The sequence below is a fragment of the Nannospalax galili genome, unplaced genomic scaffold, assembly GCF_000622305.1.
Source record: "Nannospalax galili isolate Female #2095 unplaced genomic scaffold, S.galili_v1.0 scaffold702, whole genome shotgun sequence".
Taxonomy (NCBI): domain Eukaryota; kingdom Metazoa; phylum Chordata; class Mammalia; order Rodentia; family Spalacidae; genus Nannospalax; species Nannospalax galili.
In genome coordinates, this window is record NW_008348657.1 from 3,184,954 (window position 1) to 3,211,139 (window position 26,186).

At 45.2% G+C, this 26,186-nt stretch overlaps 1 protein-coding gene across 3 annotated transcripts in view; it reads right to left on the reverse strand.

Annotated features, from left to right (window-relative positions):
• The window catches only part of Pcnx2 (pecanex 2), a 237,929-nt gene that overhangs the window by 192,900 nt on the left and 18,843 nt on the right, over positions 1 to 26,186 (reverse strand). For 2 of the 3 annotated variants that reach the window (XM_008845819.3, XM_008845818.3), the window contains exons 5-8: positions 23,216 to 24,493; positions 13,646 to 13,793; positions 13,024 to 13,166; positions 9,069 to 9,162 (exon numbers count right to left, since the gene is read on the reverse strand). In XM_008845819.3, the coding sequence (XP_008844041.1) occupies positions 9,069 to 9,162; positions 13,024 to 13,166; positions 13,646 to 13,793; positions 23,216 to 24,493 (1,663 nt within the window). The remainder of the gene's footprint in view (positions 1 to 9,068; positions 9,163 to 13,023; positions 13,167 to 13,645; positions 13,794 to 23,215; positions 24,494 to 26,186) is intronic. The other variant, XM_008845820.3, reaches the window with a different exon arrangement.

Sequence of the window (26,186 nt, forward strand, 5' to 3'; positions counted from 1 at the left end):
GTCTGTGATCTGGTTGGTCTCTGGTAAACTAGTCAGGTTCAGGGCAAAATCAGAGGAGTGTGTGCTCAAAGCAGTAACAGAGATAGTGACTGATGGTAAAGAGTTTGAGAACAGCTGGCCTTGGCAGAGAATGAAATTTGAGGCTATGCTGGCCTGGTGGGTCACACCTTGAATTCTAGCACTCCAGAGGCTGAGACAAATGGAGAACTGAGTTTGAGGCCAGTGTGGGCTACACGGTGAGACCCTGTCTCAAAGGACTATAGTTGAGTCTCTGCTTGGCTGGGACAGCATGTTTTACATAGACAGAGCTGGGTCTTGGTTGGCAGTGGCCACAAAGCGCTAAAGTCTCTGAGTCGCTTGCCCCATGGAAGTTGCTTCAGGTCACAAAGGAATCAAACGACACACTGCTTCTCACCTGCCCCTTAACAGCAAAAACGTGGTCTGAAATCCAGCCTCCCTAGATTTCCCTGTTGGCCTAGGGATTAGGGTCCCTTTTTTCCTGCCTGTCATTCATGATGTTCTGGGTCTACTGGGGGCATGTGGACAGAATGCAGGGAGGACGGCCTAGGAATGAAGTCAGTACAACACATTACCACCCTCTCTGGAGGACACTTAAGGATATCAGACTGGTCCTGAGGACTCTAACAGGAAGCTCACTTGAAGGCGACAGTCAGACCGCCTTTCAAAAGACTGCAGAATTGAAAGCCAGTCTCGGGGAAGGCAGCAGCTGGAGTGCAGGCTTCCACTGCCACCGTGTGGAGGCTGGGGCTGTGCATAGGCAAAGCGCCTTGGCTCCCAAAGACTGTTCCTGGACTTCGGGGCTGGGTAGAAGTGAAGTCCCTTAACAATGTATCTAAGATGCCAGGATGAGGACAGCAGGAGGATGAACAGAGATCAGCAAAGCCTGGGAAACAAGAGAGCAAGGGTATGGGGGATTTGAAAGGGAAATTGTTTGACAGGCCCAGGTCATTGCCTACTCATCTGCATGATCAGAAGCGCCAAGAACCCTCACAAGTCTTTAAAATCTGAAGCAGGAAACATACTTCTCTTTGTGACTCAAATTAACAGAGATGCAGGTATAGTCTGAGGTGAAATAGCCACAGTGAGAGTTGAAATGTGCAGTTCAGAGCACAGTGGATCAGATGCTACGCTAGGTGCACCTAGTGCTAGGTACCCCCACATCTCACTGTCCTGGGCATCTTGCTGCAGTGCCCCGGGCTCCTGCTCAGATCTTCTAACCTCAAGGTCCCAATTTATTCTGAAAAATAGCAGTAACCAGAATCTAAACAGAGGTGACTATTTCTTGCACCTCTCTGCCTGCTTCCCTGTTTTGGGACTCAAGATCATCCTTAAACACCATGGCTGTAGAAAGCTCAGTCAGAAAAGCACTTTGCCATACAAGCATGAGGACCTGAATTTGTTCCCAAGACTCAAAAAAATCTGGGCGTGGTGGCACACTCTTGCAACCCTCAGGAGTGGGGAGACAGGGTTAGCCCTGGAGCTTGCTGACCAGCTAGCCTAGCCCACTTGGTCCAGGTCCCAATTAGAGACCCTGTCTCAGACAACATGAGGTGGATGGCACCTGAGCAACAACACCTGAGGCTGACCTCTGACCTACACACACACACACACACACACACACACACACATATCTCAGCTATAGGGGGCAAATCTGAGAGTTCATCACAATGGACAAGGGTAGCTTTATTGACATAAATCTGCCGATGTTAACAGAAGCACAGGAACTGGAGAAGCACTGACTGCGCACAGATCCTAAGTCTATCTGTGGGCGGGTACACAATGCAAGGAGAGACTTTGGGCACTTCCCCCAAAACGAACCTAATTTATAAGCTGACGTGCCACCTGCTTTAATGTGTGCTACATGAACTCAGAAATAAATAAAAGGTAGAAACAAGTGAATTTGGCTAAATAACTACACTATAATCTACTCTAGTTTTAAATTTTTCTTATTATTTTTATTACCGTGTGGGTACAGGTGCATGTGTGCCATGGCACCTGTGAGGAAGTCAGAGGAAAATTCTGGAACTTTCCTTTCACATTTGTTGAGGTAGGGTTGGTTCCCCCACCCCTGCCCCCAAGCATTGCATACTCTAGGCTAGCTGGCTGGAGTGCTTCCAATTGATTCTGTTTCTGCCACACATGTTTACTGGAATGCTGGGATCACAAACATGTGCCACTACAAGCGGCTTTTTACCTGGGTTCCAGGGATCAGATTCAGGTTGTCAGACTTGTACCACAAGTGCTTTTATCTACTGAGCCATCTCCTTGGCCTCTGTTCTATTATTTTTTTCATGAAGGCAAGTTATGGTATCACCTCTGGTAGAAAATCCTGTAACTACTTTGCTCCAGAGTGACTCCTTCATTCAAAGAGTCCTCTGCCCTCTCATCCTCAGAATGACTGTAAATGCTGGCTCTGGCATCAGGTCACATTGAGCACACAATCTGCTCTCCTGTGCACTTTCATCTGATCACTAACAACACTGGAAGAGCTGGGTTAACATTGAAATTTGGATCTTTCCAAGAAAAAGATTCTAGTATATTGTTGGAAATTTTGTAGACAAAATAAAGATTTCTCTTTCCTGAACAAGAACAGAAGTTTTTGTGCCAAGCTTGGTGGTGCATGCTCATCATCCCAGTCCTCAGGAGGTAGAGATGGAGGATCCAGAGTTCAAGGCCAGCCTTCTCTGCATAGAGAGACCCTGTCTCTAAAAAACAAAACAAAACAAAAAGGGCTGGGGAGTTGTCTTGGTCAACAAACTGCTTGTTGTGTGAGTATGAGGACCTGAGTTTAAACCCCTGGAACCACGTAGAAACCGGTCACGGTAGTATGTGTGCTGCTTCTGGACACATGCACATAGGTGTACCTGCCCCTGTATTCACATATGCATGTACACACACACACACACACACACACACACACACACCTTAAGCTTTAATTGCAAGGCCTGAAAAGTAATAACAAAAGTCTATTGTGCAGTGAAACATATCAACTCAAAACAGAACAGGTATCAACTTTCCAGGGAAATTCACCTTCGGTCTCCTGAGCTTATACCTTATGTCCAGGCCTGCTACCCTATGTCCTGGATGGATATGCTATGTCCTGGGCTCATATCAAGCTCAACATTCAGACAAATCAGCTCACTTTGGGCTCTGAGCTACTAAATCAGTGCTGTGTTCTACACTGCAGGGAGTTGATCATCTGGCAGTGTTTCTAAGCAGCCTTTCTAAACACTGTGATTCCAGCTATAGGCCCTGCCTTCTAGATTCTGGGGAAAGCAAAGCAATCTAACAACGCTACCAAAGGCACTTGTTTGTTGGACAGGTAGAATGGGACCTGAAAATGATGTTCTGTGTCTCTGGCCATGGGGAAAGGCATGTTGGTTCCCATAGTGACTGTGGGGCCTGGAAGGGAAATGAACTTCCTCTCCCAACTTCCTCCAGGAATCCCCAAAGAAATGTAGAAGTGACACTGCTCACAATTCCCCATTCAGACCTGGGCAGCCAAGACATAAAACTGTCACATGGCAACCAGGCCTAACAATGGCTAAGAGGGTTGCCTTCCTGCCAATAATTTATCCAGCAGTTTAATGGCCTATTTGGAAGAGATCCCAGCCACTGAATTCACCTTAGAGGTAAAGAGCTACTTTCACAGTACTGTCTATAGCTGAACAGCTTACAGAAAGCCCCAAACAAGCAGGCACCCTTCCAAGTTTAAAGCCAACATTTATGTTTGCTGCATTCAGAGGACCCAGAACTTAATGACCTTAAGAGCTAGCAACATAATATTAAAGTACTTGCTCTAAAAATGACCCAAAATGCCAAGGTGTTAGATTGCAGCAGGTTTCCAGGGAGAACACCAAGTTCCTACTTGCCCACTTCACAAACACATTAAGTGGCCCGTGTAGGTGCCAAGGGCTATTACCCTTCTGGCTGGAGGCCAGGGATTTGATGCTACCGAAAATCACAGTGGACTTGAACCACTGCACTTCCCTTTCTACCCAGAGGAGAGGAGGTGCAACCCTGGCACAGCTGAGCACCCTCCACAGCAGGCTCTGTCTTGAACACTGTATATACTATCAGGCTCAGTGAACATGTTCATGCACACACACATATGTGTGTGTGTGTGTGTGTGTGTGTGTGTGTGTGTGCATGTGTAGTCCAGAGGTCAACTTTGGACATTGTTCCTCTGGTGTAATCCATGTTGTTTTATTGAGACCTAGAGTGAACTGATTAGGCTAGGCTAACCAGCCAGTGAGCTTCAGAAATCCACCTGTCTCTGCCTCCCAGTGCTTAGATTATGAGCACACACTGCCATGCCTGGTTGTTTTAATTGGGTTCTAAGTTGCAAACCCAGTCTCCAATGCTTGTGCAACAAGCATTTAAAGCTCTAATCTGGTTTCTATATGGAATGGTTCTGGGTGAGTCCTGCTGGACGTTTCTGTTTGCTCTAGCTTCTCACTCATAAAATGAGGTCCCATTCTATGTTCAAATGGACTGACAAAAGTCTCTTTCAGGGCTAAGTGCTGCCAGGTTGCTCTACAAAGGCCCAGAGTATGCTGGGACACAGCATAAGGTAGGAGCTACCTGACCCCTCCTGGTGGCTGCCCAGGAACAGGTGGCATTTCTCTGGCTGGGGTGAGACGTCATTGTTCATGTCCAGTATTAGAGGAAATGACTAGGAAGTGGCACCTACCCCTCCCCTCCCCACACTCACACACACACATGGCAGTGAGGGTGGGGTATGACTCAGCAGCAGGGTGCATACTGAGAATCCCCCAGTGAGGAGACTGGGGTAAACTCAGTGGAAGATCAGCTGCTTAGAATCCCCCAGGGAAGGGCTGGGCGTGTGGCTTAGAGGTACTGCACTTACCTACCAAGTGGGAGGCCCTAGAATTACCCTCAAATGTGTGTAGACACAAAAGACCTCTAATCTGGAAAGGAACTGCAGAGGAAATGAAATAAAGCAATAGTTTGGGGAAATCTAACAAAGAGAAATCAAGAGAGTGGACGGTGTTCAATGAGGCAGAGTGAAGAGCTGCTGAAAACCCACAAGCCCTCTCATCCACGTTGCACACTGGGTGAGCTTCATTTTATTTTATTTTTATTTGGTTTAGCTTATGTGTATCACATGTATGCAGGTGCCATGAAGTGCAGAAGAGGGCCTCAGATCCCCTGGACATGGAGTTGTAGGTGGTCGTAAGCCCCTTGATGTGGTGCTTGGAACTGAACCTGGGTCCTCAGCAAGAGCAGTAACTGTTCTTAACCACTGAGCCATCTCTCCAGTCTCTGGTTTCAGGGTTTTTTTATTTTTAAAAATTTATTTAATATCCACATAATTAGTAGAAGCATTTCATTATAACATCATCAACATAATAACAGTTTCCAGAGCAAAGATGCATCTTTCAAAATTTTTGTAATTTTTAGGTTCATAGTGTTGAATTAATAGAGTTATACAATATTGTACTCAGTATAAACTCTATAAGACACAAAATTGAATGAGGTTTCAACCTTTAAAAAAGGTCCCCATTTCATTTTAAAATATACTGTTTCATACGGAAAAACTCATCTTTAATGCAACTAACACTTAGATGTTTGCACATGCGTCTCTAATCTCTATATATCTGATTATTACTAGTCGCAGTTGGTTACTTTCTGAGATCCTTGGCACCTGAGCATGGATATAAATTCATGAGGTAGATTTCAATGGTAATGTTTTTCATATCTACTAATTAACATGAAGCAAATTGTTATGCTTCTTCCTCAAACATAACTCATTTTTTTATTTATTGATTTTTTTTGTGTATTTCAGGTTTTTTAAAGCTCTGGCTGTGCGGCTTCATTTTAACTAACAATCTTGTACATTATCTTGGTAAATGGTCACGTGGTACTTGAGCTCACTGAGAAGCTGGCTCTAGAAATGGGGTTGCTAACCACCATTTCATACTCGAGCACCTTTGTCTCAGCGTGTCCTCCAAGGCCCCTTGTCTTGGGATGGGCTTTCCCCCGACTGTGATAGGGAGGGAAGAGAACAGCCAAACAGCCTAAAAGACTAAACAGCCTAACAGACTAAAATCACTATGCACTGGAGAAGAGCTGGAAGGTAAAACATTCCCAACAGAGGTTACTATGGTTTATCCTATGATATACAAGTGTCTGCAGAGGGAAAGAGAAGCTGGAAGTTCAGTCACAGGAAGCTCAGCTGTGGGGAGAGCTCAATCAAGGACTCCAGCTGACAGCCTCAACTTCAGTGGTCGGTTTCTGCTGGATGTTGTGAGCACCTGATTAGGTGATGTTTCTCTGCTGTTGCTATTTGTTCTCTTACTGGATGCCTCATCTGTGGGGACACTCTACTCTGCCCAGGGCTCTCTCTTCCGAGAACTCCAGCTGGAGACCTCAACAGGGCTTCCGTAGTCCACTTCTACTAGATGTTTGAGCACCAGATTTGATAAGGTTTCACTATCTATCTATCTATCTATCTATCTATCTATCTATCTATCTATCTATCTATTTATCTATCTATCTGTCATCTATCTATATATCTATCATCTATCTATCTATCATCTATCTATCTATCTATCATCTATCTATCATCTATCATCTACCTATCGATCTACCTATCATCCATCGATCTACCTATCGATCTATCATCATCTATCTATCATCAATAATCTTTCACCTATCTGTCATCTATATACTATCTATCATCTATCATCCATCCATATATTGATATTTATTCTTTTATTTTGGCTTGCTGTATACTTAATAAACTCATTCAAAACAGAAAATATGGCTATTGCAGATCATTCTGTATAGACTGTACAGAAAGAACACTGGTATTACTGGTAAATTCAGTACTTACCCAGGAAGTTACAGTACTTACCCAGGAAGAAAGTATTCATCCAGAAAAAAACAAACAAACCAAAACCCACCCACACCAAAGCTCTGAACTTTACACTGAGCTAAAATAAAAGGCTTCTGATTGTTCTGAATTTAGCATAGGAACACCCGTTTTGGGAGAGAGCAGGATGTGACGGTTCTTAGTGGTGTGGTGTGCTTCCCTGCCATTGGAGGTGTCACCTGAGGAAGCTGCTATCTTAGATGATGAAGCTCAGTCCATGCAATGATAGAATGTACTGAACCTAGGGTTGAGACAGTCATGGAAACTTCTCTTCCCTTTGGGTGTCCCTTTGCTTGGGGACTTTGGACGTCTTCTGCTGAAGAAGTCTGTTTTGATTGGTGCACAGGCTCCTGAGACAGGAAGAAGTTGTAGGGCAAGGAGGAGATACGGAATGGACTGCGTCCCTGAAGAGTGGCTAGGTGCCAGTAGAGCAGAGCCAGGAGGGATGGGATAGTGGGAAGAGCTGTATGGACGGAAGGTGCTGTGGCATTCTTGAGTAGGTGAGAATTATGGTATCATAGCATCAATGACAGAACATTCCAGAGGCTAGTGCACAAGGACAATGATGTACGTGGTTTATTCTAGGCTTTCCTAACAGTCCCTTTACACCTAGGAATGTCCTATTATCCCTCTGGGCTCGGGAAGAAATATGAGATGGAATTTATGTTTTTGCACTTTTCAGTTTGTTTTGAGACAAAGTCTCATGTAGTTCAGGGTGGCTTCAAGCATCTCTGTGTAGCTGAGGATGACCTTTAACTTCTGATCCTCCTGCCTCCAACACTTCCTGAATGATGGGATTACAAGTGGATGCTACCATGCTTGGTTCATGTGCTGCTGGGGCTGGAAGGCAGGGCTTATGTATGCTAGGTGAGCCTTTGACTAACAGCCACATCTCTAGCCCTGAAATTTCAATTCTTAAATGCCACTAATTGTCTCCATATGGGAAGCCCACAACATTCCAATTATATCACAAAAGTCCCTATAAATCTTCAGATATACTTGCAGTTCTAAAAAATTGTACATGACAGATTTATTTCCAGATTTATAGCAAGCAACTGAGACACACCCACACAGGTTACCATAAAGAATCTCAAAGCCCAGAGAAACACCAATGTGCTGAACAGCTAGCCCTTGAGCACTGCCAGCCAGCTCGTGACTCAGCTACGTAAGCTGAGCTCCTGGGACTAGGAACGCTGTTTCAATCATTCTCAACAAAATAGGAAAGACATCTAGACTGTCTACCTCTAGAGTACCTTCTTTTTCTGCCTGTGAACCCCCACATTTATGGTATTGTAAAGGACTGTCGTCCAACAAACACCATCTTCCTGAGCTCAGCTGTGCCTGCTTGCCCAAGATCATCACTGGTGGGCTTGCTGATAACTTATGCCCCCATAGAAGGAGAGGGGGAGTCACAAAACCCTTACCTGAGTACCCTACCATACCTCCAACCCCCAATGAGTAATTTGGCCCTAATTGCATGTGGCCTTGGGGAAGAGGTTAAAGTACTTAGGCTGCAGAAGACTAGGGGAGGGGTCTAACCATTTTAGGTGGCTTTGGGGAAGCCATCATCTATGTCTGAAGATTTTCTGGTGTGGTTTTAGGTGGGAAGTTGAACACCCACACTCCTGCAAGTAAACCTTAACTATTGCTCTGTAAGTAAACCTGTTAAACCCATTCATTTCCCAGAGTGCATTTTGGTGGAATTGTGCCTTGTTTTGTCATTGGGACCAAGGGAGGAGGGGGATGGGCATTGTTTACCACTTCTCCCAAGGAATTTTAGCAGATGAGCTCCTGAAGCAAAACCTGCACTGTCATGTAGGGCCCTGTGCTTTGGGGCCCTGAGCTGTGTGCCTCTGTGTCTGAAACGACTACAGTTTTTCTTGAAGACAGCTCTGTTTCCTCAGGTAGGGTTCCTCCCTTACACAGGGCCCCTCCTTATCTTCATTCATCTTCAGATATGGCCAGGACAAAAATGTTTGGTTCTCAGTTTTCTACAAAGTCAGATTTTTTCACACAAAACCATGTCTTGACCCCATAAGGACCAATGCCTTCCTCCCCCTCCAGGCAAAACAGTTCTGAAGACCCCCCTGGGTCCCAGCACTGTGGCAGCTCCCAGAACTGAAGGCACAAAGCCCTGACCCCAACTCACCTGGCATGAGAGACACAGTCCTGATTAGAGGGCAGATGCTGCAAGGAGGCTTCTTTCTGATTTCCAGACTTTAAGAAACAGGATCTGATTTCCCCTGCAAAATCAGGAGATGTCAGCCAAGAGCATCACACCACACTCGCACCATCCACAGTGCAGACACACACACACTATATTCAAGTTAAAGGGAACTTGGCTTGGACTGTCTGTAGAGCAACTGGATTTTTGTTCTGTTTGACACTGAGCAGAGGGCAGCAAAATGGCACCTAGGAAGCAGGATGACCTGAAATGAGGGTTTGTAGGGAGGCAGTTTGCACAGTAGCTGCTGATAAGCCATCTCACTGCTTCAGATCCTTTAGGTATTCCAGAACACAGGAAGACAACGACGATTAAAGAATGTCACTAAGAAGGATTTTCTTCTGCATACCTGCCTGGTCATGTGCTTAGACACCCCGACTCTGTTGCTTACCTCTTCATTGCCTTCCATCTACTTATTGGTACTACTCCTCTGGTCACTTAATTTGCATTAATTCTTCAGTGCTTTTCTTTTCCCTTCCATTTCTTTTTTCTCTCCCTACATAGCCTAGACTGACCTTCAACTCTCAGTCCTCCTGCCTCAGTCTCCCCACTGTTGGAACTACAGGTGTGGGCTACTACACCTAGTCCGTCAGTCTCCCTTCCTTCCTTCCTTCCTTCCTTCCTTCCTTCCTTCCTTCCTTCCTCCTTCCTTCCTTCCTCCTTCCTTCCTTCTTTCTCTCCTTCCTTCCTTTCTGCCTCCCTCTCTCCCCCTCCCTCCCTCCCTCTTTCTTTTTTTTCTTTCTTTTTTCTTTCTTCCTTCCTTCTTTCCTTTCTTTTCCTTCCTTATTTCCTTCACTCCTTCTTTCCTGCCTTCCTGCCTCCCTCTCTTCCCCTTCCTTCCCTCCCTCCCTCCGTTCCTCCCTCCTACCTTCCTTCCTTTCTTCTTTTTCTTTTGACAAGGTCTCATGTAGCCCAGGTTTGCCTTGGATTTGCTATGTAGCCACAGAGAACTGTTAACTCCTGATCCTTCTGCCTCCACTTCTTGAGTTCTGGGAGTATAGGAGTGGTTTGTGCTGTGCTGGAAATCAAACTCGGGAGTTTTTGTGTGCTTCTCAAACACTCTATGGAAGGAGCTGTATCCCCAGCCCTTGACTTCACTTTCTTACAACTGGGGGATGGTATCCAAGATGGGTTTGGTTCAGGTGCACAGGGGCATCACATGTATAAAGAGGCTCGTTCAGTATGCAGCTTAGATGGAGACCATGATTGCCTCTGTGCAGATGAGCAAGTTAATGAGGAAAAGGGGGAATGGAATTCATTTGCAGAGCTGAATTAGCTCCTCTGGAGGGTCCTGGGTATTGAAGTGTAAATCAGCTCCTGTGCCAACTAAACTCTCCTCAGAGCTCTTAGGACACTAGCCCCTGGGATCCCAGGAAGTGCAATTAACCCTGTATTGGGAGCACCTCCCAGGGTCCTCAGCACAAGGTACAGAACTAAGCCAAGGTCAGGCCACCCCTGTGAAAGTTGAGGTGCTAATTTGCTTTTTCTTCCCTTTTTTTTTGGGAGGGGGAGGGGGTTATGGTGTGTGTGTACCTGTGTACCTGTGTGTGTATGCTGAGTGTATATGTATGATGTGTGATTACATGTGTGTGGTGTGTGGCCTCTGTATGTACAGCCTGTGTGGTGTGGTGAGGGGAATGTCTGTGTGTATGTGTGTATGCATGTTTTATGTGTATATTTGTGTGTGGTGTGTATATGTAGTATGTGCAATGTATGTGTGTGGTATGCATATGTGGTGTCTATTTGTGGTGTATGTGATGTGCTATGTGGTATGTACTTGTGGTATGTGTACGTGGTGTGTGTGGTGTGTATTTGTAGTGTGTGTATGTGGTGTGTATTTGTGGTGTATGTATGTGGCATGTGTGTGGTATGTATTTGTGGTGTGTGTATTTGTGGTTTGTCATGTGTCTGTGTGTATGTATGTGGTGTGTGTGTTGGTAAGGTTCAAATCCCTGATCCCATACATGCTAGGCAAGTGCTTTACCACTGAGCTACATGCATTCCCAGCTCCTGGTGTTCTAAGGGAAAGTGTCTTATCTGCAGATACAGATGATCACGAACTGGATAAGGTGATCAGAGAGCTCAGCATCTAAGCCAGCATCCTTCTGAGGGTAAAGAAACTGACAGTACTTGATCTATACTGGGCGTGTGCCATACAGACAGACAGACAGACTGCACTTGCTCTCTCACATGCTGTCCTAGCTTCTTATTGGCACTTTTTAAATATTTGTATTTAAGTTGGAGTGAGTGTATATAGAGGCCAGAAAACTAGAAAAGGACTCGGGAAGAAAAAGAGGCTTTAGGGAGAGGGTGAACGAGTACAAAACATGTGATCTGTAAGTGGAAGGGGAGTTCTGGGCAGGGAAAGGTACAAGTCAACTGAAACTAAGTATGCGTGAGAATTCCATAAAGAAAACTGCTAGTTTGTAAGCCCATTGAAACATATAAAACATATACATCTACAATATAGATTTATATATTAATTATATATATAATTTTAACGACTTTAGGGCTGGAGTTAAGAGCGCGTACTACTATTGCAGAGGGCTCAAGTTTGATTCTGCCCTCCAAGGTCACCTGTATTCACATACATATACCAACACACAAACATACACACAAATAAAATCTAAAAAAAATAAGGATTTTAGCCAAGACCCATTCCAGAATCACCAGAGCTTGTGTCCCTTGTCTTAGAGACTCTGACCCGGCGATTTGATGATTCTATATGAAACTATTTTATAACCTTTTCATATGAGGGCGCTAACAAAAGATATTAGGGTCAGATTTTTAACAAATATCCAATAAATATTTTTTGTGAACAGGACACTGATGCCACTGAATGTCGCAAGCCACGACTCTGTCCAGCAGAGCCGAGGAAAGACGACACAGACACCAAGGTGAGGTTCAAGCTTCTTTTTCTCACTCTTCCTTTATTCTCTCTTTATTCTTCTCCCTTATCTATCCTTACACACTTCAGCTCTTCATATAGCGTTTCCAACAGCCCTCCCCCCAGCCAGGACCAATCAGGGCACACACACATGCAGCGGGCAGGCAGAGTGGCAGCTCATTGGGCCACGTAGTAAGATCATCAGGCAGGCAGCACATGTTCGGGCTCACCATGCTTCAGGGAGCTGGAGTAAACAAGCGAGGATCACGAGCCTTGGCAATTAGCCAAGAGTTGAAGTAAACAGCACGAGGTTTGGCAGCCAGCCAAGGCGCCATCTTTGGCTGGCTCGGCCGTGCTCGCTTCCCACAACTGAAGTTTCCACTCATGAAGTGGAAATGTCACTAAGCAAATTATTATAAGACAATAAATAATTGCAGGCCGTTAATAGTGTAGAAAAAGATAAAGGACCAAGTGTTAAGAGAACAAAACACAGGAGAGAGTTAGGACAAGTACGGTGAGTTGGTAGAGTGCTTGCCTGGCATGCTGAAGACCTAGGTTCCATTCCAAGCACCAAATCAACCAGGTATAGTGGCACACACCTGCAATCCTAGCACTAGGGAGGTGGAGGCAGAAGGATCAGAAGTTCAAGGTCATTCTGGGCTACACAGTGAATTTGAGGCTAGCCTGGGCTACATAAGATCTCGTGAGAAAAAGTAATACTAAAATAAAAATAAAGAGCAAAAGCTAATGCACCTGGTTCAGTCAAAGGTTTTCCTGAAAAAGTTCTCCTTTGAACTAAGATGTAAACTACAAATAGCACATTGAAGGTACTGTGGGCACAGAACATGCAAAGGTCCTGAGGCACAAAAGTGAGCAGGCCTTCCAAGAAAATTAGGCTAAAATTGCAAGGCTGTTTAACACCTAGTGTTCAGACTATGGGCCATGTAGAGCCCTGAGAAAGCTATGGCTGCCCCCCTTCTTGCTAAGACTCACCGTGTTCATCAATGAAAACATGCATGGCATCCACAGACATCTCCTGTACAGAGGTTTCTGGCCCACTGATGACCTGCAGCATAGAGCTGTCTTGTTGGGAAGTGACTCTGTAGATAATCTGCCTCTGCCGACTGCCCTGGAAACTTAACACATGAAAAGCTTCAAAGACATGAGAGGTTGGGGAGGTATCCTAGTGGATAGAGTGCTGGCCATGTGCGTGAAGACCTGAGTTCAAATTCTAAGCAACCAGTGTGAATAAAAGCCATGCACAGCAGGCAGCAAGCTCCTGCAATCCCAGTTCTGGGGAAGTAGAGACAGGACAATCCCTAGGGCTCAATGACCAGCCCACCTAGCTGAATTGGTGATCTGGGGTTCAGTGAGAGACCCTGTCTCAAGAGCCAAACTGAAGCTTGACTGAGAAGACACCCTACCCTTACCTCTAGCCTATACACACACCCATGTACACACACACACACACACTCACACACACATACACACGTATGTGTGCAAATAAAAATGATCAGGAATTCCTCTTTTTCCTTCCCAAAGCATTAAAAGCAGCAACTAGTAGGAGAGGCTGCCTCTTACTCTGCACAGGGCTAAGTGACTGAATCCGACCTACAGTGCTGTGGTCTTGGCAGGCTGTGTGGACCCAGGGCTGGTATTCTCTCGGTCTCCATGTGGCAAGTCTGGTTTCCCAGGCTTAGGATCGTGCCCACCAGGCCTTTTACTCTCCACAGCTTCTTCTCTGGTCCCCTGTGAGGTATGATCTGGAAAATACAGTTCTGTGTGTTATGACCAAAAATAGAGAAAAAAATGGGAATGCTCTGGCAATAAGTAACAATCCTAAAAGGACTGAAGGAGAGAATCTGAGGCTTTGCAACCGAGAGCCTCAGTTTCAGTGGAGACCTCAGCTTTTTGGAGATGCCAGGACCATCAGAAGGCTACCAAGAGCCGCAGCAGGTGTGGAATGGAGCCGGTTTGGGTCTGCAAGACGAGCTGTGTATGCTGTGGACGGCAGAGTCAGAGAAGTGGAGCTGCCAAAACCCTTTGGAGCCCAGAAGATTGTGAATGAATCCCAGATGTCCAGCCTTGAGCTACTTTGCTGGACTTATGTTTTGCTTAAGTGTGCCCAATTCTTCCCTTTTAATATAAGTCAGTACTTGTTTTAGATTTTACAGGGGCCCAAAGTTAAAAGTTTTAAAAGAGACTGTGTACTTTCAACTGTTTGGATTTTTTAAGGACTGTGGGACTTTTAAGTTTGTACTATCTTATGGTGTGATACTGTTAATATCATATCTTGGAGGCAAGAAATGGAAAGGTTGTGGTTTAATAGTAATGTGTTTATATGTCAACTTGACAAGGGGTCAATTGTGCTGGATAGCTTTAATTATCAACCTGACACACCGAGTTGAGGGAGCCTCAAGTGGGGAATTTCCTCCATTGAACTGGCCTGTGGGGGCACTTTCTTGATTGCTGAGTGATGTGGGAGGCCTGTTTTATTTAAGAAAGCAGGTTGAGCACGGGCCGGGGGAGCAAGTCAGTCAGCAGCGTTCCTCCATGGCCTGTGCTCCAGTTCCTGCCTCCAGGTTCCTGCCCTGAGTTCCTACCTTGAGCTCCCTGATGAATTGCAACCTGGAAGATGTAAGCCAAAATAAACCCTTTCCTCCCCAAGTTGGAATTGGTTACAGTATTTTGTCACAGCGATGGAGAAACAAACTAGAACAGTGGTATACAACAATAATCCTGGCATTCAGGAAGCTGAGGCAGGAGGATTCCTCCAAGTTCAAAGCCAACATTGTCAATTTAGTGAGACCCTGTCTCAAATTAGAGAAAAAGAGGAAGAAAGGGAGCGATTGGGCCAGACAAGTTTCTAAACACACACTCCCTTTGCTAAGTATGAAGTTCTAAATATATCTGAAAAACAGATGTGTGATATGTTTTGATACAAGCTGTTGAGGCACCTACAGACATCATCTACTCTGCCAAGAGATTCAGAGCCTCTCTTGACCTGACCCAGAGACTCGGTTACATTGACACAGGTCCCTCCTCCCCACAGGCCTGAAAGATTCCAAATACACAAATGCATAATCTCAGATTTTAAAGTGTTTTATTTTTTATTTTGTGTGTATTAATACATTGCCTGCATGTATGTAAGCACACCCGTGCAGAGCAATGCCCGAGGAGGACAGAAGAAGGCATCAGATTCCCTGGAACTGGAGTTAGAGAAGGTTGTTATCCACCATGTGGGTGTTGGGAATTGAACCTAGGTCCTCTGCAAGAGCAACCAGTGCTCTTAAACACTGAATAATCTCAGAATTTTTTTTTTTAAGAAGGGAATGGAGAGGTGGCTAACAGGTTAAGAGCACTTGCTGCTCTTGCAGAGGACCCAGGTTCATTTCCCAGCACCCACAGTGGATGGCTCACTACTGCCTCTAAGTACAGTTTCAGGAGATTTGATGCCCTCCTCTAGCCTTTGTGGGCACTGCACACATGTGGTGTCCATACAGACAAGAAGGAACACACTAACACATACAAATAAATATAATTTTTAAAAGAAGGCTACAGAAACTTATTTCTGACCCCACTGACCATTTCAAAATTTTGTTAGTCTTTCTGTTCCATACATCAATCTTTAGCTAAAGGCAGAGTGGACCCTTGGGAATGCTGGTACTTACTGAAGGCAACTGATTCTGAATTACTGGCTTAGTGCCATGGAGACACAGCATGATACACATTCACCCCTCACCTGGGACAACAGAAGGTAAAAGGCTTGGCAACTGGCAGAGCAGATGGTGGAAGGGAGCTTGTTTAGAATCCTCTCTAAGCCTTGGGCCAGATTATGGGTTTTGGCTTATGCCACTATGCAAAGGGCACCCTACCCCCTGCTTGGGTCAACATTATCAGGTATCTCTGTGACCAAATATAGACAGCTATCTTCTGGGTAAACTGTAACCTCTGAATGGTCGAAGTCTGGGCCTGGGGACAGAAGCAAGGAGTCTTTACTCACATGTCCTTTCAAAGCACACTGTTGAGGGCCAGGGGAGGTGACTCACTCAATAAAGTGCTTGCTCTGCAAGCATGAGGACCTGAGTTCGATCCCCAGCACCCCACATAAAAAGCCGTGTGTGGTGGCACACATCTGTAACCCCAGGGCTTGGAGGTGGAGAGGTAGATCCCTGGAGCTCGCTGACCAGTCAGTCTAGCTGAATCGGTGATTCCCAGGTTCAATGAGAGACTCTGTCTCAAAGAATAAGGTGAAGGATACATTAGTAGCACAGCAAACTGATCAGGAAACTTCCTCCCTGCTGGTTAGCTTTCACAGTGCCAGAAGGTGCTATTCAGGTCACTAGGGGAGAAAAGACATCAACAGTATTACCCAGTGCTGGACCCTGCAGGCCCATCGTGAATGATATGGCTGTCATGGGGTAACTAACCCTTTCTGGCCAGATCTGAGGCCGGCTCCACAGGAGGGAATTTATCCCTGGTACTGGAAACCTGGTCAAAAGGAGGCGTTCACAGGCACTAGTGGGGAATTCACTATTGTTAATTTGCTAAATGGTCCTGCTGTCAAACAGCCTTCTGAGTATTTACATTTATACCCATAGACCCTGGCTGCTCTCAACCTACATCAGAGAAACTTCTTTTTGAAAGCAGAGATTCCTGACTAGTCAAATACCAGTCACTGAGAATAAGTGACTATGAGCCTCAGCCGGACATCTATGTCAGCACCCACCCCACCCACAACAGCTCAGAAGAGACGGCAGAAAGAAAATAAGAGCAGGAGGATGGGAGGGAGTGTGTGAATGTGGGACATGACCCCGCTGTTTCCCTCATGAACTCACAGCAGCTGTGGTAACCTGCACAAGACAAGGTCAGTCAGAATTCCAGCGTGGATGGGGGAGGGGCTCATGCCCACACATGTGCATAGAGGCAGCATTAATAGGATACAGTGGAATAACAACAAAAACAAATAAATAAAAAGAGGATATGCAGTTGGTAGGAGGATGCGTTGGAGGAATGGGGGAGTTTTAGAGGACAAATGGGGGCGGGTATGATCATAATACATTGTTATATGTATGAAATTCTCAAAAAATAATTTAAATCTGTTTTGACCAGCAATTATATTTTAATTTTGTATTTAATATATTTTAAAAATATTGTCAGTTTTACTATGTATGTTCATCCATTCACCATAGCCCTCAAAAAGAAGTTTCTCCACAGAACAGGTAGTAAGTAACAGCTCTGTTCCAAGGAATATGTTTTAAGCTTTTTTTCCAGAATAATTTAAATCTTTAAAAATAAAGATATAATTTTTTAAAATGTGGAGAGCAACAGAGAAAGATACTTGACACTGACCTCTGGCCTCCACACACATACATATTCATATGAGCACGTGCACGCACGCACACACACACACACACACACACACACACACACACAGGACACAAGGCTGACCCTCTGAGACCTTCCCAGACTGAGGCTGCAGTGACATGTCCACAGGTGTCAAGCAGCCTCACCACAGATGCAAAGACCTCCCTCTTGGGCTTCTTCCTAGTCGTCAGGAGAGACAGCCTGCTTCCGTGTGGGCCCTGACACCGAGCACAAAACTGTTTGCATTTCACCTGACAGCTTGTCAGGCAGGCAGCACTCACGTTGTTGAGAAATGCATTTATGAGAAAAGCAACACCATAACGTAACTGCAGGTAACATAGGGTGCTCCAAGGCAGCTCCAGTACCATGCTGCCCTGCCTGTGCACATCTGCTTATCTCCAGTCTCTTCGGTCCCTTAATGTGCACACCCCACAGGGTAGTGTATGGCAATATCTTTGTCCTTTTTTATTTAAAAACCACATACAGGAGCTGGGTGTGGTGGCTCATACCTTTAATCCCAGCACTCTGGAGGCAGAGGCAAGTAGATCTCTGTGAGTTCAAGGTCAGTCTGGTCTACAGGGAGGCCCTGGAGAGAGAGGGAGGGATGGAGGGAGGGAGGGAGGGAGGGAGAGAGAGAGAGAGAGAGAGAGAGAGAGAGAGGCACATAGAGGGATGTTCTCTTATGACAATAGTTCATATTCATTGTGTAAAAGGAAAGCATTCGACTCTCTACAATTCTTTCTTTGGGTATATGTGTTGTATATACATGGTCTTGTGGGTGCATGCATGTGTGTATATTGGTACATGTGTACGTACTGGTACATGCATACATGTTGCATAGGCATATGAAGGATAGAGGTCAAGGTTGGATGTCTTCCTTGATCACTCTCCACCTTCTTTTTTTGAGACAGGATCTCTCTCTGAACCCACAGGTCACAGATTTGGTTGGGCTGGCTGACATGATCCAGGGATGCTCCTGTCTCTCATCCCCTTGCCCCAGCCCTGGGGTTACAGATGTGCACCACTGTGCCCCACATTTTACCTGGGTGCTCGAGATCAGATGTGAGCGCTCATAATTTCACAGCATGCACTTTACTCACTGAGACACCCCTCAGCTCCAGAATTCAAACCTCCTGCTCTGACACTGGAGCTCACTGAAATTTTTCTTCCATGAAAACATGTCTTTTTTGTTTGGTTGGTTTTGTTTTTTTTTTTGGTTTTTTTACAAAAATAAAGTAACAATAGAGACACTGCCTTTGCATTCTCATGCTTAAAGATCATCACTATCTACTTCCACAAGACATTCTTTCACCTCATCTAAAAACAGTAGCTACATACACTGATGCATTTAATGAGAGCCTTCTTATTGGGTTCTTTTAAAAAATATTTTATTTATTATTTTTATTTTATGTGTATGCGTGGATGCCTGCATGTAACTGCACCCGTGTAGTGCAGCGCTGGCGGAGGACAGAAGAGGCTGTCAGATCCCCTGGAACTGGAGTTACAGACAGTTGTTAGCTGCCATGTGGGTGCTGGGATTCAAACTGGGGTCTTCTGTGAGAACAGTCAGTGCTCTTAACTGCTGAGCCATCTCTCCAGCCCTGTTGTTGGGTTGTTCTGATTTCCTATTTTCTATTTTCCTATTTCCTCTGAAGTGGAACACTCATTGGAGAGAGAGGAAGGAAGCTCATACTATCCAAGAAACAAAGGAAACTTATAAGGGTCAGGAAGTTAAACAAAAACTTACAAGCTTCACAAGGCTCCACCCCACAAGGCTCTGCCTCAAGGGGTGGGGGTGGGGTTCTCCAAATGGCAGAACTGCCTACTGCCTATAGGACTCTGACCTGTCCCACTGCCTGTACGTCCTCCAGAGATGCAGCTTTCTTGAGTTGTCAGCCATGCTGGGGTGGACATTTTTGTTCAGTGATGAAGCTGCCTTTGAGTCACCCATGCTCCTGTAAGCATGCACAAGTAAACTAACAGGTCCACTAAACTAGACTTGAGTGAAATTTGTTCTTGGCTCTGCTGTTGATACCATATCTGGAACACATGGTCATTTGTTCACATCTCCCTAAGAAAAAAATCATAAACCTATGTCGTAAATAATTCTTCAATAAGGATAAGTTTTGTAGAAATTTCTAGAACTTAAGAGACAGAGTAAACAAAGACTGATGGCTGGAAATGTACACAGAGAGCTCTTAGCAACATCTGCAGCAGCCAGCAACCCATGTATTACCCTCAGCCCTAGCCCAGGACCTGACCTACTATGGGAGAGTCAGGCATGGCAGAAGTCGGGCTGCTAGCCAATGGTCCTGGGTGCTGCTGATGCTCTGTAATGCTCAGCCCTAAGCAACACACAGGACAGTCCAGGTCCTGTGGCCCCTCGATCCCCAGGCTGACAGCCTCATTCATAGCAGACCAGAAGCCTCCCTTCATAACAAGAAACTTTATGATGCACATGGCTTTAAGTTACTGACCAAACTAGCTATGCCTTTGCTCTGACAATGGTCTGGCTTGTTCTGCGCTGAAGGATGGAGGTGTTTTTATTTACACAAAAGAAAGATAAAATTAGGCAAACTTTTCATTATTACTGTTATTGTTTAGTTTGGGTTTTTTTTGAGACAAGTCTCAATATGCAGCTCAGATGGCCCCCATTCTCTTGCCTTAGCCTTCCCAAGACCAGGATAGTAAGTGCACACCACCATACTCAGCTCGAATGTAATTTAAAGGCTTTGGGTGGTGTGACATTTTCCACAGCCCTGAGTTGAAGGATACTTACAGGGATAAGGACCATCCCACATCCCTTCCTGGCATAAGTCATGATGGAGAGCATCTTAGAGCTGGAATCACAAATCATGTTCCAATTGGCTCCAAGGTCAAGCTGGATCGACTGTCACTCAGGACAATGGGAAGAGAAACCCCAAGTCATCTTGCTCTGTTTCTCTGCCATACACACCCATAAACCGTGTGTGGTGGCACATACCTGTCATCCCAGTACTTAGGAGGTAGACGTGAAAGAATCATAAATTCAAGATCATCCTTGGCTACATAGTGAGTTCCAAGCTAATATGGGCCACATGAGACTCTGTCTCAATAAAAAAAGGGTCAGTGAGATGTTTCAACAGCTAAAGGCACTTGTCATCAGGCAGAAAGACCTGAGTTCAATCCCTGGACCCAACATGGTAGAAGGAGAGAGCCGACTCCTGAAAGTTATCCTCTGACCCCCACAGAGATAGCAAGGTATGGGCCCTGCTCCCTCCTGTATACAGAATAAATAAATGTAATAAAAATTTAAAGAATTCTTATCACAAAAATATTTTACTCCTGATTGTATATACTGCCTATGTTTGTCTAAAAAGTTAACTGAATTGGAGGAACCTGCTCAGAGCTGCCCATGGAGAGTTGTTCTGAGAGCGGAGAACAACCAATGGTAAAGGACCAACACCAGCCCTAAAACTTACTCCAGCAAGGAACCAAAAGTTGCCCTGTGTATCACATCTTGCCACCAGCAGTCTTGTGTACCTGGCTCAGCAAAGACACAAAACAGAATGATGCCCTCCAATACCACCTCAACACAGAACTTTAATACTAAAAGACATAAAAACTCTGGTCTAGTAGCATCTTTGTATCAAAGGGGGCAACTGAGGCCTCTCTGTACTCTCGAGACCCTGCAAACAAATGCCCAGTCTACATATAGGAAATACAGTATGATGGTGACAAATTGACACCCCTGGGGCAGGCTGTTGGTGAGACACCTCTGAACTTCTTGTACTGAAGACAAAACATGAGACAGTTCATGAAAATCTCCAAGCCTTGGATACAAAGGAGGAATGACCACTGAATCCACAACAATGGGTTATTTATGGAGTAATATAAATTAAGTGCTTAGGACAGGGCCTGCCACCAATCAGGAACTGTAGAAATGTTTGTTCTGATGTTTACAACTTGGAAAAACTAGGAATTTCATGTTTTGGGGTAAAATTGTTATTGAATTTTTGCATATTTCATACAGAACATCTTAATTTTAATCTTCTTTATACCCCCTTCCCCACTGGCGCCCCAAAGCCCCCTTCCACTGGAATTCATACATTCTGTCATTTGTGTTAAGGCCTATCTTGTTAAGTTAGTGTCCCCAGATATCCTTCAGTACAAGTTCATCTACTGGGGTCTAGTCAGCCTATCTAGAGTCCCTCCCTCTAAGATCAGCTCTTCCTCACCCAGCAGTAATCAGGCATATGACAGAATTCAGTAGGAAAAGTTTTCCCTCCCTCTCCCTCCTCCTCCCCCTCCCCCTTCTCCTCCTTCTCTCTCTCTTTCTCTCTCTCCAGGCAAGCAGAAGCCAGAGACGAACATGAAGGTGTCTCCCTCAGTCATTATCTTTTCTTTGTTCTGGCTTTTGTTTTATTTGTTTTATTTTGAGACAGGGTCTCCTCTAGCCCCAGCTGACTTGGAACTCACTATGTAGAACAGTCTATCCTTCATCTCAGAGACTGGCCTGCCTCTGCCTCCTGAGTGTTGGGATTAAAGATATGGGCTACCATGCCTGGCCCCTCTACCTCATCTTTTGACATAAAATCTCTCACTGAAACTGGAGGCTTCCAATTCAGCTGACTGGCTGGCCAGTGAGCCCCAGGGCTGCACCTGTCTCTGCCTCCCCAGTGCTGGGATTTCAGGTGCTCACTGTAGGGCCTGGCTTTTCTTTTTTACACGGGTTCTGGGGGATTAAACTCAGGTCCTCATGTCTCCATGGCAAACACTTTACTGACTGAATCATCCCCCAATTCCCAAGGAAACTTGCTTTATGATAAACTTTCCCCCAAAGCATCCCTTCTACACAGGAAGAGGCATCTATTTGGAGTTGTTGTAACTGGACAAAGACAACTGTTTATTTCTCTGGAAATACATATTATGGTCTTCTAGGGAAGCTACAAATTCATAACAACATTTTAAGTTTCCTGTACACTAAGCACACATGGGTGGATCCTTCCCAGTCTGAAAATCAGAAACCTGAAATGTCCCCAAATCCAGGAATTCACGAGCAACATCGTGGAGTTGCAAGAGGAAACCTACATGTGATCTCATGTAACAAGGCAGTCAGAATACAGGTGCATTCAGTAACCTGCAGGCTGTGTATGGGGTATAGACAGAACATAAATGAATGCAAACATAAACATAATATTGTGTTTCCTAATAGTATGTAGGCAAATATTCCAGAAACTGAAAGTGTCCCAAATCTGAAACACTTCTGCTTCCAATTTTGGATGAAAGGAACACATCTGCTCATCACAGCTCAGAACTGGCTCACTTAACAAGCACAGGTGGCAAAATCAACAGGGCCAAAGAGATGGCTCAGTCTGTAAAATGCTTGCCTCACAAGCATGAGGATCTGAGTTCAGATCCCGAGAACCCACATAAAAAACCTTGTGCAGTGGAGCACACCTATAATCCCAGTGTACAAGATGAGAGGCAGAGACAGGCAGGTGTCTGGAAACTCATGGACCAACCAATCTGGTCCACTCAGTGGCAACAGTGAGAGAGCCTGCCTCAAACAAGAGATGGAAGGCACTGAGGACCAGCACCCAAGGTTGCCCTCTGACTTCCACATATACACCGTGCACATACACATCTATCTATGCACCCCCACTCATGAATACACATGTACACACACACACACACACACACACACACACACACACACACACCAGCAATTAAGCATCTCCTGAGAGCTGTCACATACTTCCAAGATCCTCACAGAGGCAAATGATTGCCAGGTGACCCTGCAGTGCCATCATCAGAGAGAAGCACAGTGGAGACTTACCTTCAGGGCCCTGGCTGGTTCCTTTCTGCTCTGCTGAGCTTTGAACCTGATCTGGGGCTTCCACCTTGGCCGTATTGATGGATTCCAACAGGGAGACAAACTCTAGGAAGTTGGACTCATTTGGAACCTGTCCTTCCTTAGCCTCCAGGTCTGATTTGGATGTCGGGATAGGTTTCTCCCTGTCACTGACCACCTCTGTGGAACTCTTGCTCAAGAAGACGTCAGTCCCACTGTCCACACTGAGCACACGGGCATGTCTTTTCTCATGGCTGCCCCTACAAGAGGCCGGGTCAAGGTTGGTCTTGCTCTCTCTGTTCCCCTTAGACTCAGAATCCACCTGTGTGAGCACAGGATCTGGTTCCCCAGGGTACCTTGGGGCAGGACTATAGTCCTTGGTGTCACCTCCTGCATCCCCAGACCCATAGTCAGAGCAATGACTTGGGGACATCTCCATCTTTGGTCTCTCGGGGGTCCATTCTCCTCTGTTTCCTTTGTGACAAGAGGCTCCTCCTCCATCCTCAGATAGCTGGAGAGTGATCATGGGAATTCTGACCTGCTCAGGGTCTTCTGAGCCAGATGGTTCTGTGTCCGGCCTATGGCTGGTCTTGTCTGAGCTGGTCACCTTCAGGTGCAGGGATCTCTCGAGGTCACTTATGGAGTTTGGGGCACTACTCATGGTAATAACAATCTTAATGGGTTCATGCAGACTTAGTGGTTCTCCAGGCTGGGAGGTATCAATTAGGGTCACAGCAACCTCACCATCTGAGTCAACTACTTCCTGGTTCAAGGGCAGGTCCACCTGACAGGATGTGTGGGTCAGCTCCTCCTCCATGGGTTTGGCCAGGACTGTGCTGCACTGACGGCAGCTGCTGCTCAGGCTGTCTTGGGGTGATTTGCTTTGTGACTGTGCCCTGGTGGAGCCCTGGTGGAGACTAGTGGGCTGTGGAACAAGGACTGAATTCTCACTGCCCCATGGTTGGAAGGAAACATCAGTTTCTAGTAAGTCGTACTGGGACAAGGACAAGTGTGGCAAATTCTTCAAGGTTCCTGTGTTCACCAAACCACCCTCTGACCTGTGGTGGGCAAGCTGCTGGACAGTGCCTGGTTCCTTCCCTTTCCCACCAATGAGGATTTCTGTGGTAACTGGCTTCCTCAGTCTAGTTGACCTGGGTGTGGGTTCTGCTGTGCACACTTGAGAAGCAGGTAAGCGTTCTGACTTGATGCCAGGTGAGGTAGATGACATCGCTGCCTCAGGTTGATCCTCTGACAGAACAACACCTGAGATGAACAACAGCTTTGAGTGAGACACACCTGAAACTATGTTTAAGATCTCAGGATAACAGAGGCCATATAATATCAAAACCAAAAGAGCACCAACAAACGCACTTGGAGGTTTATGTCTGTGTGTGTGTGTGTGTGTGTGTGTGTGTGTGTTTCAGTGTTTGTTTATGCACAAGTGGGCGCAGGTATATGTGCACATCTATGTGCATGTATACAAAGGCCAAGGGTCAACCTTAGCTGTTATTCTTTTAGACGCCATTCACCTTGGTTTTTAAATTTTAATTTATATTTTTGTCTTTTATGTGTATGAATGTTTTGCTTGCATGTATGTAAGTGCACCACATGTGTGCAATGCCCACAGAAGCCAGAAGAGGGTGATGAATCACCAGAACCGGAGTTACAGGCAGTTGTTAGCTGTCCTGTGGGAACCAAACCCAGGTCCTCTGGAAGAGCAGTCAGTGCTCTTAACCAGAGTCATCTCTCCAGCCCCCACCTTGTTTTTTGAGACAGGGTCTCTCACTGCCTGAAACTTGCCCATCTAGCTAGGCTAGCTGGCCAGTGAGAACCAGGGATCCTCCTGTCTTCACCTCATCAGTGCTAGGATTATAAGCATGCAGCACACCCTACTTTAAAAAAGTCTATTTTTGTTTTAAGAGTTTTTCCCTGCATGTATGTGTGTACAGTGCCCATGGAGGCCCTAAGAAGGCATCCAACCCCCTGGAACTGGAATTACAGAGGGTTGTGAGCCACCATGTATGTAATGGACGCTGCACCCTAGTTTTCTGCAAGAGAAGTTAGTGCTCTTAACCTTTGAATCATATCTCCAGCCTCCAGACACAACCCCAACTTTTTTTATGTGGGTTCTAGGGATCCAACTCAGCTTCTCATGCCTGGTTGGCAAGCATTCTGCCGACTGAGCTATCTCCACCCCCAGATGCTTATTTTTAGGAATTCCTCTTCCACCATGGCTCCTGACAGGTCTATATTTAAAATAATGATTCATACTTTCAGTTTTTGCTGTGCTGAGACCTCAATGGAGCAGAGCAGTATGCTTTCAATCACATATTAAGGTCTGGCGTTCAGAAAGGGTCTGGCTCTGCTCTTAACTACATGATCCCACTAAACTAAGGAAAGAAGTATGGTCTTATCAGCATTTCTGAACAGATCATGCTTCTTTTAATTGAAAAATATTTTTATTATTCCAAAGAGAGGCAATTTTTGACATTTTTCCAGCAATAATGTGAAGCAGGTTACATAAAAATAATACACAATGAAGTTGAAGGGGAAAAAATAGGAATAAGAAATCAAAGATCTAAGTATTTGACACCATGAGGTTAACTTTGGTAGAAAAATGAAGGTTTCCATTAGCTCTGGGGTTTTTTTGTTTGTTGTTTTTGTTCTTTTTGTTTTTTAATCCTAATGAATTTACTGGGCTTACTAACAGAGCATAGCACGGGGGATTATCTACAGAAGAAATAAAATAAAATATGCAAGCTAAAAGAAACATAGATAGGCAAAACACTACATAATTCTCCTGCCATTTTTCAATGTGAGGACTATAATGAAAAATTGGTACATCAATGATAAACACAACCCGTTGCATTATCCACTAAGACAAACCATAGAAAAACAAGCATAGGTTGGAGAAATGACTGAAATGTGACCCATAAAATGTTACATGTTGATATGC